At 46.0% G+C, this 16415-nt stretch overlaps 1 protein-coding gene across 2 annotated transcripts in view; it reads left to right on the plus strand.

Moving 5' to 3' along the window:
- Positions 1 to 2690: 2690 nt before the first annotated feature.
- LOC126556912 (translational regulator orb2) overlaps positions 2691 to 16415 on the plus strand; it is a 195869-nt gene continuing 182144 nt past the window's right edge. Inside the window, exon 1 of one of the 2 annotated variants that reach the window (XM_050212469.1) lies at positions 2691 to 4667. In XM_050212469.1, the coding sequence (XP_050068426.1) occupies positions 2694 to 4667 (1974 nt within the window). In that variant the 5' untranslated portion in view covers positions 2691 to 2693. The remainder of the gene's footprint in view (positions 4668 to 16415) is intronic. The other variant, XM_050212470.1, reaches the window with a different exon arrangement.

Consider the following 16415-nt stretch of genomic DNA (forward strand, 5'->3'; position numbering starts at 1 on the left):
TGAAGAGCGCGTTGTTTTTTCTTCCCTGCCTTTGTTTTCCACCGGCCCACAAATGATGTCCCGCACGGACGATGTACCTCATTACCAATAATCCAAAACAAAAACGATAATTATGAATGGACGCAAATCAATTCGGTTACACACCATGCGCCCCTCCAAAGACTCGAAACGCCACGGTTCCGAGTTGTGTTTGGTAACGTTTCCATAATTTCATCATTTTGCTGATGAAATATGTAATCGTTTCGGCATTCGGTCAGAAGGTCGGCCGTAGGTAGACAAGCGTAACGGGCGGGCTAATGGCTCATCGACGAATGTCCTGCCAATGGTTCGGTTCGTTTTGCCGCTTCCTGTGCACTCACAGTCAGGTTTGATCAGTTTACTCCACCTCCACAAAAACAAGCATTCCGGAACGCATCAATCATAGCGGAAAATTTCCCATCATTACACCACCGCCAGCACGGATGGCGATGCCCTATCCCATCGGTTCAAGCGTCAAACGTTCGATGGAGCGTCATATCGGCTACACGTCTACCCAGCCATCATCCCCAAATGGATAAAATGTCTTCGTATCTTTTTTTTTGTTGTTGCCATCATTAGACAGTGTTGGCAATTGGAAAGTTCTGTAGAATTCTTATACCGGGGTGATACGACGGACGACGTGTGTGGGGAGGTTGGACCGATGGAACATTTTCCGATGGCACATTTTCGTTCACCAGGCATTTTACTGACGTCAGTAGGCGCTCTCGGTTGAACGAGAGTAGAGCCCACAATTATACCGCTGTCTAGACGCATCCATACACTGTCTGTCGCAGCGGCATACGGACGAAGTTCACCCAGAGAGAAAGAGAGAGAGAGAGAGAAAGAGACACAGAGCGAAAGAGTGTGTGAGTTGTGTGGAGTTAAGCCACACAGAAAAACGCACCATCGTTGCCTTACGATGATGGGAAAAGTCCAAACGCATCTTTTCCGATCGAAACCGTGCCATGATGGAACGCGAATTTGGCACATTGGCAGCTCTACTAAATCGTTTGTGGAACTCACCAGTTCGAAGCATCAAACGCATCGCCTCGGTTGGATGGATTAAAGCAAGGAGCCAAGCTGAACGGCAGTTGGGGAATCTTCGTAAAGATTGCCGTTCTGAAGGCTCGTTCGAAAACTCCCACGTACTACAGATTAATCCGCGTTTGGTGGGTGTCGTTTCTCCTACCAGGGAGTGCACGTTTCGGGACGAGCTGAGCATCGGCTCGGCGCATGTCACAACGAGCGTCACTCAGCGCACCACCGTTCGGCACCCGGTCCGTTCGTATCCTTTAGACCAAGTCCCCGAGTTCACTAGGGTACGGTGCCACTGGGATAAATGTGCGTTTGTTTACTCCCCGCTCGCTCGTGGCGGGTGCTTCCCACGCCAGGCGCCTTCGCCATCGCGGGAACGTTCGGCAGGATACGGCCGCTGAGTGACCCGAAATGGAAGCTTTCGGCATTCGGCATGCTCCTATCTAGGTCTCGGCAAGCCGGACGGGCGAATAAAACTCAGCCAACGCTGGTGTTCTGCGGTCAATTCGTGTCGCTTCGTTTCAGGACAAGTTGATCGCAGTAGCGAAACGGACCGTTTTTTTCCGGCGTTTGTAAGGTGGGAAAGCACCATTAGGCTTCGGCAGCCCTGACGTGCTTCGACGTGCGCTGCAGAGCAAGTACACACTGTACGGCTGTACTACGTGTGCGTGTGCGACAGGAATCCATCGACGGGTGGCAAAAATTTTCTTAACCTATAACGCAATATTCGTAACGTTTCTACCTGGTGTTGATCGGTGTGCTTGTTAAGTTTATGTATCGCAATTTCGCTAGAGTTTATCGATGTGCTTTGTATTAGCCGCTTAGTGTGTTAATGGTTGGTGCTGTCTTCTAGCACGAGCTAGGGATACGGAGGTGCTAGATAAGAAAACTCAACGACTGTTAAACAAAAAGCCCTTAACCTTAACCATCAACTTCTATCGATTGTTAACTCTCGTTGTTCGACTTTAAGCTGACTAGTGTGAGGATGGCCCCGAACGGCTTCGGTGTGTGAGGTACAAAAGTTCAACAGTGTCAAACGGTGGTGCATTGTGCTCTAGTTTAATGCTCCTGTATAACTTGGGCCCTCTTTTCCTTCCAAACACACAGATACTGGCCACTGGTGTCTAGGTGTGCTCGTGTGTTCAATACGTCCGTTCTGGTGAAGAAAAACACTATTTGTTGGTGGTGTTGGAGTGCGTAAGGTATAAGTTATAACCCGTGATTACTGTCGTGTAAGTTGACATAAGATTAAAGTGTCCGATCGGAAAGTGAAAGCGTAATTTGGCATCAAAAAATTCAAAAAAAAAGTGTGGTAAACCTAAGTAGAAGATTAATATTATGTGAACAGCGTGTCCGCTCGAATGAATGTGAAGTGTCGTGAAGGTAGCTGGTGAAGATTGTACTCGTTGATTCGTAAATTGTACTGCAGTCTGCAGATAGGAAACATACCGGAAATAGTTCGCGCGTGTCGGGTCCGGTGAATTGTCGTGTTTATGGTGTTTTGTAAGGCTTAGGCTAGTGTTTGCTAGAAGAATTGTTCCAATCGTAAGTGACTCGTGACTTAAGGGTAAGCGTGCGTTGCCGTTTGCGGTCACTGTTCCGGAGGTGAAAAACTGACCACACTAGTGGGTAACAGCGTGATGGGTGATTTTCTGTACTCCAGTTCGGTTCTTGCGAACGACTCATGCGTGGCCAATCCGTCGCTGCTCGATACGCTCAGCATCAATAATCTGCTGAACATCAAGCATTTGGCGGGGACGTCTGGACCGGATATGGCCGGCACTAGCATCTCGGATAGCCTGGGCACGATCGGTGAATCCTCATCCTCGTCGTCCTCGGTGTCGATGGGGGAACGTACCAAGACAAACGGTAACGGTGGTACCGGTTCCAAAATGTCGGCTGGCGGAAGTTCATCGGGCTCGCTATCGTTAGGCGTTGGCACGGGTGGTTCCAGTGACGGGCCGGGAGGTTTGCTGATGGCATCGAGCGTTGCTGCTGCGTCCAGCTGTGGCGTGGGAGGTCTTTCGTCAGTGTCTAGCATCATTACAACGGCCATGTCGTCGGATGGTTGCTCTTTGTCGTCCGTGTCGGCGGCTCGCGAACTTTCCATGGCACTTGGCTCGGCGGCAGGTGCGGGAAGTGTCGGCGAAGCGACGGTCACTTCATCGTTGCTGAACGGTGGCAGCATTACATCGCCCTCGATAGTGAACCTTGGCGGCCACGGAGGTTTGAATGGGATGGGCAACGGTACCGGCAGCAACTCGAACGGCAACCACAACAGTGCGGGCCACAACCACAGCAATAATGGGGGAAGCAGCGCTAGCAGTATAAACAGCAGCGGCAGCATGTGCGTGAATGGAAATGGGAATCAGAACAGCGCCAACAATAATCTGCTCCTGGACAGTGGATCCGATCAGCTGCAGCTACAGTCCGTAGCGGAGGAGCTCAGCCTGAAGGCGACCGATTTAAGCTGTCTCGGTGTCACGTCCAACCTGATGAACGGATCATCGCACATCGGTTCATGTTTAGCACCGAGCGGGCTCGGGTTCGGCACATCGCCAGACCATTCCAGCCCATGGTCGACCGGTCCGGATGAAACGACGTCTGGTCAGGGCAGTTCCGGTAGTGCTCACCTGTCAATGAATGGATTGGGAGCGTTCCAGAATTTCTCAAGCAATCTCTACAGTGGTGCCGTTGTGGCGGCCGCCGCAGCTGCTGCAGCCGCCGCTGCTCAGCAGCAACAACAGCAGCACCAGCAACAGCAGCAACAGCAGCAGCATCAGCAACAGCGCCGTGCCATAACGGCTTCCCATGGTGGTTTTCCCAATCATCATCACGGCATCTCGCCGAGCGGATTATCCGTGCATGGTAATGCAATGCTGCAGCAGCAACAGCAGCAACAACAGCAACAGCAGCAGCAACAAAATCAGTATAAAAATTCGTACCCTTCGTGGTCTAATCCGGGCCCTTGGTCACAGCAACAATCCACCCAACAGCAGCAGCAGCAGCAGCAGCAGCAACAGCAGCAACAGCAACAACATCATCAGCAGCAAGTACATCAGCATCAACAGCAACAGCAGCAAAGTTCGCTGTCCTCTTGGAATCGTGGCCGTTCCGTTTCGAGCCTCAACCCATCGGGACTCGGTCCGAACGGGTTGCACTCGCGCAAACCTCCACACCAGTCCGGCAATCAGTCCCTCTCACCGTACGGTATCGGTAATAGCAGCCATCTGCAGCAATCTCACCACCATCAGCAGCAACATTCGCATCAGCAACAGAGCCTACAACATCAGCATCATCAGCAGCAGCAACAGCAGCACCATCATCACCCGTCGCACCATCAGTCGAACGCACTGCAGCCATTACAGTCGAACCTTGCCAACTCGCCGTCACGCTACAGGCGCAGCACTTCGTCTATTCCATTCCCCAACAAATCGTCCCTCTCCATAGCTGCCACCGGTACTGTTGGTGGTGGCGGCGGCGGTGGTGGAGGTGGCGGTGTCGTTGGTAGTGGCGGCAGTGTTGGTGGCATCGGTTCCGGCGCATTTCCTGGACCGCTCGACGTCGTATCCGGTATCGATGAGAACCGTGATCCATTCCTGTCATCGTATCAGGTAAGTGGCCACGCGCTTGTCTCTTAGGATGCTTTGTTTGATCGTGTTGGTATTACGCAAAGGTACGAGCAAAGCTTAGACGCATCGGCGCATGCCAACACGAACGTAACGGGATTGAGTAATGCATCTGTGCACCATCACCACCACCGCAACCTGCCTCCAATGGTGTGGTGGCAGGCCATTTTTAGCCACAACCAAAGCAGCGGCATCACTTAACCTTGAAACATTACGCTACTTCTACCATCGTAGGAGAAGTTTCTACGGGAGGGCAACATCCATCTTCTTGGCGGTGGAACCGTGTACTGTTGTTGCGCGCCTTTCCATCGCTCTCGCCCTGTGCCACGTGATCGATGCTTCGACCTGTGCAAGCGAAAGTGTGCGCCGCGTAGTAGTAGCGAAAGTAACATGTAGATATAAATTGTTTGGATTTATTTTTACCACTCACCGCGCGCGGCTCAAGCGAAAGAACAAAGAAAGAAGCACCGGTTCGGGAGTTAGTTTCGGCTGCCAAACGACGCACACACCTCGCCTGGGTACGTTTCTGCTGAGGAGCGGTGTTCATTAGTGGTCCGTCCGTTTGAAGAAACGGGAAGGTCGGGAAGGGTTCTTTTTGTTTGTAGTCTGTGTGGCTGATAGTTACCCTGTCCTGAAGGTTCTTTGTTGTTGACTGATGGTAGCGAAAGAGAACAAAGTTATAACCCATCGACGATTGGTTGATACATCGGCACATTGAACGATGCGCTTGGACGAAGTTTTTATGTATCATTAGTAAACGATAATTCAAGCCGAAATTGATATCTTGTTCAAGTAGCGTGTTCGATTAGTAATGCCATGTCCGTTAACTCCGAGCATCCATCGTCGCCTTCGCTTTTCACTGCTGATAATTTTGGCAAGAGGATGAAGATCACACAGATGTTTCACAGCTCATGTTTTACAATGCGTCTCGTAGTAAAGACAACATACTGAGTAAGGCATGTTGTTCTCTTGCTTATTTGACGATTACAACTTAACAATAATCCAAAGAGTTACCATATTAATGAGTAACACCCACACACACGCACACTGAAGATTGAAGCAAGTTAGTAAATCCCTGCCATAAAAATCTAATACACAAACTGACAAACTGACGAACGTTACACTAGCGATTGTACTTAAATTACTTCTCACTCCTGCCAGAGCTCATCAGGTGTTCAACGGAGGTTGCTTAATTTTAAAATCACCAGCAGCACTTAAGCACATTAAATCCTGCAACCGGTGCAAAGTTTTCTGCTCTTCAACCACGCAGTACTTCCAACTACTGCTACTGTATTACACCATTCCATCTGATGCAGGTACTCACGCTTTGAGTGTGTACGTGGGAAAACTTTCGCCTGTCATTTGGATACAGCGTGACACAGTCACTGGTTGCACCGGTGCACGGTGGTTCCGGTTAATGAAATGCGTCTGCCATTAATCGCAACCGGTGCAATGTGCATTCATCCTGAAAGCGACTCGATAACACGTTTGCCACGATGGTTCTGCTGTTGTTGCTGCTGCTGGGTGTAAAGTGCACATTACGCTTCCGGGGAAAAATTATGAACCCAATGCTGCCGATGCTGCTCGGACAGAGGGTTAATGGCGTTAGCGTTTGGCCAGTTGGTTAAGAACAGATTACAGGAGGTGTGAAGTAACGGTGATATAGAGTCATTACGATTCGTTAGTTAATTAAATGGTCAGATTTTTTTTCCGCTTCGCCAATCTTTACAGGTTGCTCTTGTGCCTTGAAGACGTTGAGGAACAGTTTATACAGAGCGCAAGTAGATCGCTTTTTGATCCGGGTGTTTTATTTTTCGGTAAACCATTTATATTTTCAAAAAAAACTTGGACGTATGAAATTGTGCTCCAGAAAAGATGAACAAGGGGAGTTTCGAAATGCGATGTGTTGTGTTAGAGCCGACAAAAGAACAAACGAGTTCTACGCTTACTACATCAGCCAAAGCGAAAGCTGCCAGCGGGGTTGATGCGGGCAAGCAGTTGGTAGCGTAGCGTGGCTTCCGAATGCTTCTGGTGTTAGCCAAGGCGTTACAAAAAGGGAACGCAACGAACAGAAACGAGGAAAAAGGACTCACGTCACGATAGCAGCCCGTAGAGGGAACCGTTTTAGAGCCGTGCCACATTTTCCTGCCAGACCTTCTTGTCTTGGTTTGGCGCGGCAAACGAACAGTTTGCCAACCCACCAACCACCATGCCCCGTGACGTTCGCTTTATTGTGACGAATGTGCTGTGCTGGGTGAGGCGTAAGGGAATCCAACCAGCGTAGGCTTTTGTGGCCTGTGGATGAATTCCGTACCGGGTCGGTGCGCACATACCGACACGTTCACTTCCTAGCTGGTGTGCATGCAGCATAATGTGGGTCCAGGATAATGACGTCATTAAAAGCATCTTTTTGACCTACTTTTCATTTGCATCATTCGAATCCGACCAACAGCCAGCCCGAAGATGGCGTTCGAGTATATGTAGTTGGTATGAACAAACAATAACAAAAAAAACCTAGAAAAGAAAATCACAAACAAAAACAGAACTCAGAAGAAATAAAACACGTTGATTGTGTTGCTGATATTCGTGCCAATGGCAAGCCTCGATCGCACTCTAATGTCCCACGCGTAACCGAAAGGCGCAATATGAACGGTGGGCGAGTGTGCGCCAGCCAACCAACCGCCCGGAATTATCGTATGGCAGGAGTTAGGCTTTAGTTTGAGGGTGCCTTGTGTGTGTGTGTGTGTGTGTGAGTATTTTTGTGTCGCTTCGATGTGTAGGCGTGGGAAATGTTCCCGCTTGAAGAGTAACATTTGCTGGTAACGGCCGTTCCAAAGTGCTGGTGCGTTTGTGTAACTTTGTGTGCTTTTTTTCCACCCTTTTTTTGGCTCACCGTGCATAGTTGGTACAACTGTTCAACGGAGAGATCGGGTTCAGTTTTCTTTTTTTTTTTTTTGCGTTCTACACGAGTTCCCTTTTCGTTAGGAAGATCGGTGGGCGGATGCCTCCGTTCGATGATGGTGACATTTGACGTTTTCGATCGGCTCGGTTTATGGAAAGGATGGTTCACCGTCTGTTCATGAGCCATGAGCGATGTTTATACAGGAATGACGAAACTGATCCCAAAGCTAGAGAGAGAGAGAGAGAGAGAGAACACAGGCACAGTGTGAATTAATGGAATGTAGTGTCACTCAGTGAAATCCACCGTAACACATACTCACATGTAACTAAGCTCTGCCCATCCTCAGGCGAAAGGGTTGTTTTTTTGTTGAAAAAATGTGTATTCAAAGTGCTGATTGAAAGTGATTGTTTCGTAGTAAATGAATCATGCTGCAAAGTTTAAAAATGTTTGAAACTATCAACCGATAGAATTGCTCCATAATTATAACTTAATATTCTTATTTTGATGGTTGAGTTCTAGAAGCAAATCTTTCACAAAACAAAAAAAAAGGATTCACTTGGATCATTCTGTAGAAAAACTGCATGCAAATGGAAACAAATACAAGCATGCGACACAAAACAGTGGAAAAAGAACCCTCCTAAGAAACGTAGAACAAAGTAGAAACTAAACTCAAAAAACACCATCGATGGAAAAAGAACGAGTAGCATCGGGTTGGATGAAAAATATGTCCTACGTGGGATGATTATGGAAATTTTCCCTTTTTTTTACGGGTTTTGCCTATTGTGAGCTTTTATTTTAGTTTCAACCAATGGACCGAATGGCCCTGCCGTTTGGGGGTTTGTTTTATTGCATTTCGTTTGCCGATGGTTTGCTGTTGGAGCACCAAAAAAAAAAAATTGCTTGTTTTTGTAGACCGATTGACCTTTTTGAAAATGGTCGAGTCCGATTCGTGGAAGTTTCCGTCTCCGTACTCCGAAAGCTTGACAAGTTTACGTATTACTTTTTTTTTTACTAGTCTTTATTGTGTGGATAATTTTTAAAACAGTTTCGTTCATTCAAAAATGGAACTGGAGCTATATTTGTTACATCTTGTTCGTTTAAATGTTTCATTTCTAAGAAATGTTTCAAAAAACTTCATATGCGAATGTGTGCAAAGTCCATATATCATGTTGAAGATGTTCTAACAGCACTGCTGTAACAATTGCTGAAGCGCTCGAATTTGCACTCTAATTCTAAACAAGCGTTAAGCGTTTCATTGCCGTCTGTTTGTGAAACACTGGCTAAAGGTTCGTGTCATGTTCGGTACGTTACATTTAAGTTTTCAGTTTGGTCATCAGAGTTCGATTTTTTCTTCTTCTTGTCTGTATGTTCTCACTCGGCACGACAAAAACGGACGAACATTCGCCGTCGGGCTGGAATGTCCGAAATGGATCGCTAAAAAACCCCGACAGCACGGTAGCTTGGGGTGGCAACGGATGGAAAAGATTTAAAATGTTAACTGGTAGGGTTTGTTCTTATGTTCTTTGGCCATTACAGGCACGACAGGCAGGCCCTTTGCCTGCCTGCCTGATGCTCTAAAGTGAGTTGAAGGAACGCGCTGGAATTTTCGGACGGATTGGCCAAACGCGAGTGTGCGTGTGTGAGTGTGTGTGTGTGTGTGTGTGATTGAGAATGTCCTGTATGTGGCATGGCGTCATGGGTTTGGTAGTGTAGCCCTGGTCTTCGTAATCGTTCGTCCTGCTACCATTGGCAGCCTGACGACGCCAAAGCTTTCTGACTGCCGCTCCGTTCGCAATGGTTGGCAGTGGTAATTTATTCACTACGTTTTCTGTCGAGTGTATGTTATTCTGGTCGATTTGGTTGGTCCCATCCACCGTGTTTCGTCCAGTTCGCGCTCCAGCTGCTTACAACGAATTGTCATGTTTCTGCTACTGTCGGGTGTACGGTTGTTCGGTTTCGAAACCAACTACTACCGACCGAACGGGTTGGATGGGGCCGGGTGGAATATTTGAGAAAATCGATGATGAGTCGAAGTTACCCGTGCTGCTCTGTTTGCTCGATGACAGGGTAAACGCCTTTAATGTGTTTGAGCCGCTCAACGTACAACGGCACAGCAAATGGAGGCGCATGGTGGTTCATTAAAAAAGCTGCTATGTCTGTTATGCGAAACAGGTTTTGTTCAAATTAGTTTTTTTTTTGTGCTTCTGCTAACATTGTGGGTTGAACTTCCAAAGCTTAATAAATCAAAGCATTTGTATTAGTTACGTTGTTTTGTTTGCATTCCGATGCTTAAGTTTATTCAGTGAGATTATTTGTTTTAAGCTTATAAATCTAATTCGTTAATGAAACGATAATTAAAAGCTTTTAAAATTCTGTTCACAGAAAAGCCATCTTTGACAAAGCCCTTTGATTTGTTGTAAGTAAATTGAATTGGCTAACGATGACTCTGGTGTTTATCTGGAATTGGAGGCTTTGCTTCATGAATAAGTTCCTTTTTTTTATACCCCAAAAACAGCTAAAATTTATGGCATAGCAAGGAAAACTTTTGCAACGCTTTTACCCATTTGCTTTGAATTTGCATTTCGTTTGTTTCGTTTTTTAATCCTTTACACATGTACAGTGGGTGAAGCTTTTGTTCTGATGTTTGACGTGATTGATTATCTTCTGCCACGTCGAGAGCTCCGACGTACAGTTCTCCCGTACAAGAATACAGCATTTTCACCATGTTCGCTAACATTTGGCTGGCAGTAGTCACTGCGAGACATTCGAATCTTTTTTGTGTGCTTCCCACACATCGCCCCTGCACAACTACAAGCGTAGCCACGAAATCGATCAGTTCAGATGATCCTTATCGTGGGTTTGGCTTGTCCCGTGCTGGTGTGTGGTACACGCCGAAGGCACAACGGCTCAAGATCGTTTGTTCAATAGTTGATACGGGTAGGAGAGGTTTCAAGACAATGGTGCTCCCGGGTGGTACTTACATTGTCCCCGCGCTGCACCGCTTGCAGAACGTTAGAAATGACGGGACGATATTTGGTTATGTAAATTCTGCTCTCTTTACCCATTTTGCTTTTTCACTTTGGACCGGGCGCTTGCGGGGAGAAAGCGTTTGAAAAGCATCGTACGAACAGCACTTCTTACCGGCCAAGCAAATACGGCTTACCCAATGATGGCTCTCTCTTTCCCGTGTTGTGAATGTGAGGAGTCATTTTATTTTCTTTCTTTCGTTTGTTCTGAGCTCTTCTTCGTGCTTGTGTGTGTGTGGCCCTGTAACCATCATTTAGGTGTCTGCGTTGATTTTTCTTACTGACTCATGGCTCTTGCCGGGAGATTTTTTTTTCGTACGAACGCGCTCACATGTCAGTTGGCTTGGTGACGTCGTCACACTCTTGACATAATGGTGATAGCTTAGCTATGCTGTCTTACGTATTACGTAGGGAACGACCGCCCCCATGGACATTCTTTAGCGGCGTTTTACCCCTCGGCGTGATGCCTTCTGTTCGAAGCACCCAGGAAGGGATTTTCTTTCTTTTTTTATCGCTATGTTTCGTTGCCTAGTTACTAACCTCGCCAGCAAAAGCTGATGGTTATCGATTACAAAAGCTCCCGTTTGCATCATCATCGTCATGTCAGACCACCATTTTCACATGATAAGTGTTTTTGGGTTAGGAAATCAAATGCAACCAACTTTCCATTGCCAGAGCTCTTACGGCAAGCTCTAATTACGTTTGCCGTGTACACATGTGTCTCTTTTAATTGAAGCTAACATTCTCGCACGCTTGATGGAGTGAGCTTTTATCGTCATGCCGTAGTGGTTAGTTGACTTGGTTGACTTAGTACGCACGGCCCCGAGAAGATGACGCGAAGACTTGTTTATGACTCTCTCCCCCTATCGTAGCCGGAGGTGCCACTGTTTGAGCAAATGTGGCTTTCATGCGTTTACGATTGGGATTTGTTATTGCAGCGGGAACGCGGACTGTTTCGGATATCCTTAAAGTTCCACTAAAGGAGTTCTTTCGTATTGATTCTTGTGTTTCTCTTTTATACGACGATAATAAAAAAAGAAAAGAAACTCGAAATGAGTCACGTTTTTGTAATTTAAAGACGAGCGAGACACATCTTCATGCCTGCCCGTTTTGCCGTTACTCCAAACGCTGCTGTGCACAGTGCACTGAAGCAGAAACCAACCAAGCCCGTATGTCCTCGCTGTGTTATTATGTCGCAACTAGACGGGCCATATCCATTTTCCTTTCGGTTCGATTCCTTACTTTACTTTCTCCCCGTGCCATTAATCGGGTCGTCTTTTAGGTTTGTGGCTTGTGTGATTCGTGCGATGGTTGTCTGATTTTCTTTTGTGGCGCATTAGCACCGAAGACGACTTTCCCTTTCCTTGTTTTTTGGTGCTCTTTCTCTCGTTCAATATAGCTGGCTAATTTAAACACTGTACTTTTGGCATCATTTCAAATGCTCAATGCTCTGGATTGCGAGTTTAAAAGTCTACGCCGAGTGTTACGGGCTGGGGCACATCAGGGTGGACCGATTCTATAGGATGTTTAATATTCCATCCGTACATGTTGGATGGTTTCGTGTGTTATTTTTTCTCTACCGAGGCTTAGTCTGGCAATTGTTTATTGGACGGGCTGCTTGCAGTGGCGGTACACACCGAACAGCGTTGCATTAGCGTGGTGTGGTACGAGTCGGCATGTTTGTTTCAAAGAAAACGCGCCTATTAGGCAGAGTTCATGTAGCCGAAAGTTCTTTTATTTCGCAAGAAAAAAGCCGACGCAATGTGGGTTATTGGAGTACACTTTTCTTTGTTCTTGTTTAGCTTTTTTGGGGCTGGGTTTTGGGTGGAGGAAAAGTTTGCTCGTCGCTGCTGCTGCTGCTGCTGCTGCTGGTGGTGGTGACGATGGGACACATGAAACGGGCAGATTCTGCCAAAAAACGTCGACCGCAAAACTTTTCCCCGACTGTGGCTGAGGATAACGTTGACAAATGTCTGACTGGAATGCTAATTGGGTGATAGTTAAGGCGCGCGCGCGTGTGTGTGTCTTTTTCTGGTACTGTGAAACTTAATATTTGTTGCTTAAGTATTATTGCTGTGGGATTTCTCGGGTTACCCATGTGAAGCATGTGCAGAAAACGTATGCTTAAGGAAAATTTTTCTTTAAAGTTACTGATAAAATAGAGCGATTTTGTTACGGGATTTTCTTCTGAGTGCTTTGCAAGTGGAATAAAATGTTCATCCATTCAATCGTATAAAAAAATTGTAAATGAATTGCTGCATTTACTCTTAAAGAAACAATTCTTATAAAACCATGGGAAACACACAAACAAAAAAAAAACAGATAAACATTTTGCAATTGTGCTCGTTTCCCATAAAATTGATTATTCGTTATGCAAACGTACGGCTCTTTTGTGCCCTACACCCGGTACATTGCGCCGGTTTGTCCAATTGGCCGAGCAATTTATTTTCTTCGATTTGCATATTTGGTGTATCTGCGTGCTTCCCCGAACGTGGCTGGTTATTCCTGGGCAGAGTTCATCGGACAAACTCATACGAACCTTTTTCCTTCTCGCTGTGCGCTTTGACCTAACCCCAACCGGGGAGTAGCAAGTGAGCTTTCGTACGAATTGTTCTACTTTAATTTTACACTTCATTCGGCAACAGGGCAAACGGGCAGGAAGATTGCGTTTTGCCGCGCACGAACAGAACAATCCCCACTAGGAGCATTCAGCGGTTCATTTGCGGTTCATTGTGAACCGAGCGTATGTATGCATACCACAACTACTACCAGGGGTGGGTTTGTACCTGCCTGCAGTGTGCAGTATCATATAGTGTTCTGTTTGGTCGTGTAGATTGTGTATGTTACAGATTCACACATCTACAGTGACTACCGGAACACCGATTCATTTTGAGGGTATTGCGAGCAAATTGACAAGACTCGTGTGTGTGTGTGTGTATGTTTGGTCATACGTGCGCACCCTTGAGCGTAATCGAATAGTGTCTGCAACCTTAATTTTCTCCCGTCCATTCAAACGATGACTTAGAGCGTTATCATAGGGACGGTGTTTTCACCGCATAAAGGAAGCGACGTGTTTGTTTCACCTTTCGCTGCTACGCCATTCAATCGAGTGGATGCTTTTCTACCTTTACGATCCTTTTCTGCAAACCATATCCGTGTCCAACCTGGGTTTCCAATATCATGAACAACAAAGAATAAAAAAAAGTAACACACACACACACACACACACACACACACACACACAAAAAGCTTCCCTATCCGATAAAATGGAACAGGAGCGATCCAAAACCTAATCTACTGGACGCTCTCTAGCGTTCTGTGAAACCACAAAAAAACAGAAATGAAAATGAAATAAAATTCCAGTACGTTAAAAAAAAAATGGTGCACCTTAAAGTGGCTGACCTCAGCGTGACCAGACGTGCGGGAGGGTGTATTAAATTTTGGGCAGATATGAGTGAACGCAATCGATTGGAAAAAGAGTCCAGGTCAAGTTATGTGATCATGATTTTCCAGGTAGCTGGCTCGAGGAGTGTGAGAAGGTCACAAAACCTTCTTTTTTAAGAAGATCAAGTGGATGTGTGCTTCCGACCGATTGTATCAAATTGACTGAGGCCGAGTGTCTTGTCCGAATGCTGTGTACCAATTGTCTGTACGAGGGTACTTTGAGTTTTTCTTTTCTGTGTGGGTTGGTTCGGTAACGAGACAAAGCATTTGTAGCGTTAAAGTTTTCCATCAAATTTTGTGGTACAAAACCTTAGGTTTAAACCAAATTTTGATTTGAACCTTGATTTTGTTTTTCATTTCACACATCTACAGTTTAGTAGAACCGAAGGAAACCCGTAGTGAGATTTCGATTAAAACTTTTCTTTCTATGAAATAGTGAGCGAATTATGTTCATAACTGCTGTTTCCGACTTTGCTTGTAAGTATGCTTCATGAGTTGAGTTGCAAAAAGAGCTTCTAACTTAGTCGCTTTAAAGGCTAGCGCCCCAAACTTGTGGGCTCGTGCAAAACAAAGGGTAATTGGTTATGCAGAAGAATTTTCAAAGAATTTTATGCCAAGGGCTTTGTAGTAAAAAACGAAAAAATTACAATCACAACATGCATTAGTTGGAAATGAAAACAAGAAACAAAATCGGCTCCCTCGGTTCTGCCCACTTATGGAAAATGCTGTAAATGCATCTTTGACCACGTTTTCGGCGGGTAGGGTCGTCTTGAATTGGGTGGCTTGTTTTTTGGTAGGCGTGAGAACCAAAACGAAAGGATGCTCTTGTGCATCAGCGTTAGCCCAGCTCCCCGGTACCATTTACTCGTGAAAGTAATCACGAATTGAATGCTTATGCCAGTGCAAATAATTGAAATTCTTTTCCACCGGTCGGTCCACCCGTCGGAACGAGCCGCGAGCCGCAAATCATACCCCTTGCGCTAGATTGCAACAACACTGATTGCACTTTTGTGCTGAGCTGCCGTGGTGGTCCCTGCTGCTGCGTCTTCCATTATCACCTCCGGTACGGAGAATTCGGGGCTGAGCTAGCATGATACAGCTAGCAGCTGTGGGAAGAGATTTTCTGACGCTGCATAAAACGGGCAACAAAAAGGGCACATTTTGGGGAAGTTATTTTGAAATGACACTCCGTGGTCCACTTCACTGGTGGTGGTGGTGGTGGATTGATGGAATGGTTCTGGGTGGAGCCGGTGGCACACCATCACTATTATTTATTCACAATACTTTCAGCCGTCAAGATTCTTACTGGCTAGGCAAATGGGGTTCGTTCAAGGTGTGTGGATGCATGTCGGTGCAGAAAATACAGAAGTTTTGTCTAAGAGTGTAAGGTGTTTTGTTTGTTCGCTTTCCGAAGCTACCCATGGTGGCCTTCTTTCTCTATGGAAAACGTGTTTCACGGCTTCCGTTCGACGTGCGTCCCTGAGAAGTGTGCCTTGATTTCCATTGCAACCAGTCGCCAGCCCAGCCCTTGGGGAAGAAGCTTGCTTTATTTGAATGTGTATGCCTACAAAGCGCCGTTTCCCCCAACATATCCCGTATAGTCGTATCACTGATAGCGCGTGTTAAGAGTTGGTAGAGTTGCCAACATTTTTCTTTCACACCATCGCACACGGTACGGCTTACGAACAAACCATGATTCGTTGGTGTCGTTGCACATACATAGCAAGTGTATCTGCTTTTACTCGCAGCTTCTTCTTTTTGTTCGGTCCAGAATGCAGCAGTAAGCTGCACAAGTGGAAACCGCACAAACTCTAAAAGCTTTCCACTACTTGTGCAAAATGTTTGGCAGGGAAGTTTCGAAATTGGACAAAACGGGAAGCGGCATACTTGGTGTACGCTTACGGTGCAGTTAAAGCAGGCAACAGAAATGACTCTTTTTCAGTGTGCTAGAGACTACTTGTGTGGTAACAACCATTACGGGTGTTTTAGTATCGCTTTGCCTGATTAAAGTACTGTTAGGTTTTTTGTACTTTAATTTAGCCACACGGGAAGCGTCAACACTTGAAACTTGGTGGAACTGGTCATCGGCAAATGATGGGCTTTGTGTCGATCTTTAATTGAATTTTGGTTATATTTTTAAAGAAGAATAATAATTGATTTTTATCCGTTGATTTGCAAAAGTCATTTATAATTGGAATTTACAAGATGTTCAAGCTATTTTTGTTGCGTTTAAACATTTTTCATTTGGTTATGTAAACTGACAGTTTTCGAATGACGTATCGCTTATGTTTATATATATAATAAATAACGAATGATAAACAGACCCCCTAGGTATCAAATTTCACTCGAACACCTTGTATA

The sequence above is a fragment of the Anopheles maculipalpis genome, chromosome 2RL (assembly GCF_943734695.1).
Source record: "Anopheles maculipalpis chromosome 2RL, idAnoMacuDA_375_x, whole genome shotgun sequence".
Taxonomy (NCBI): Eukaryota; Metazoa; Arthropoda; class Insecta; order Diptera; family Culicidae; genus Anopheles; species Anopheles maculipalpis.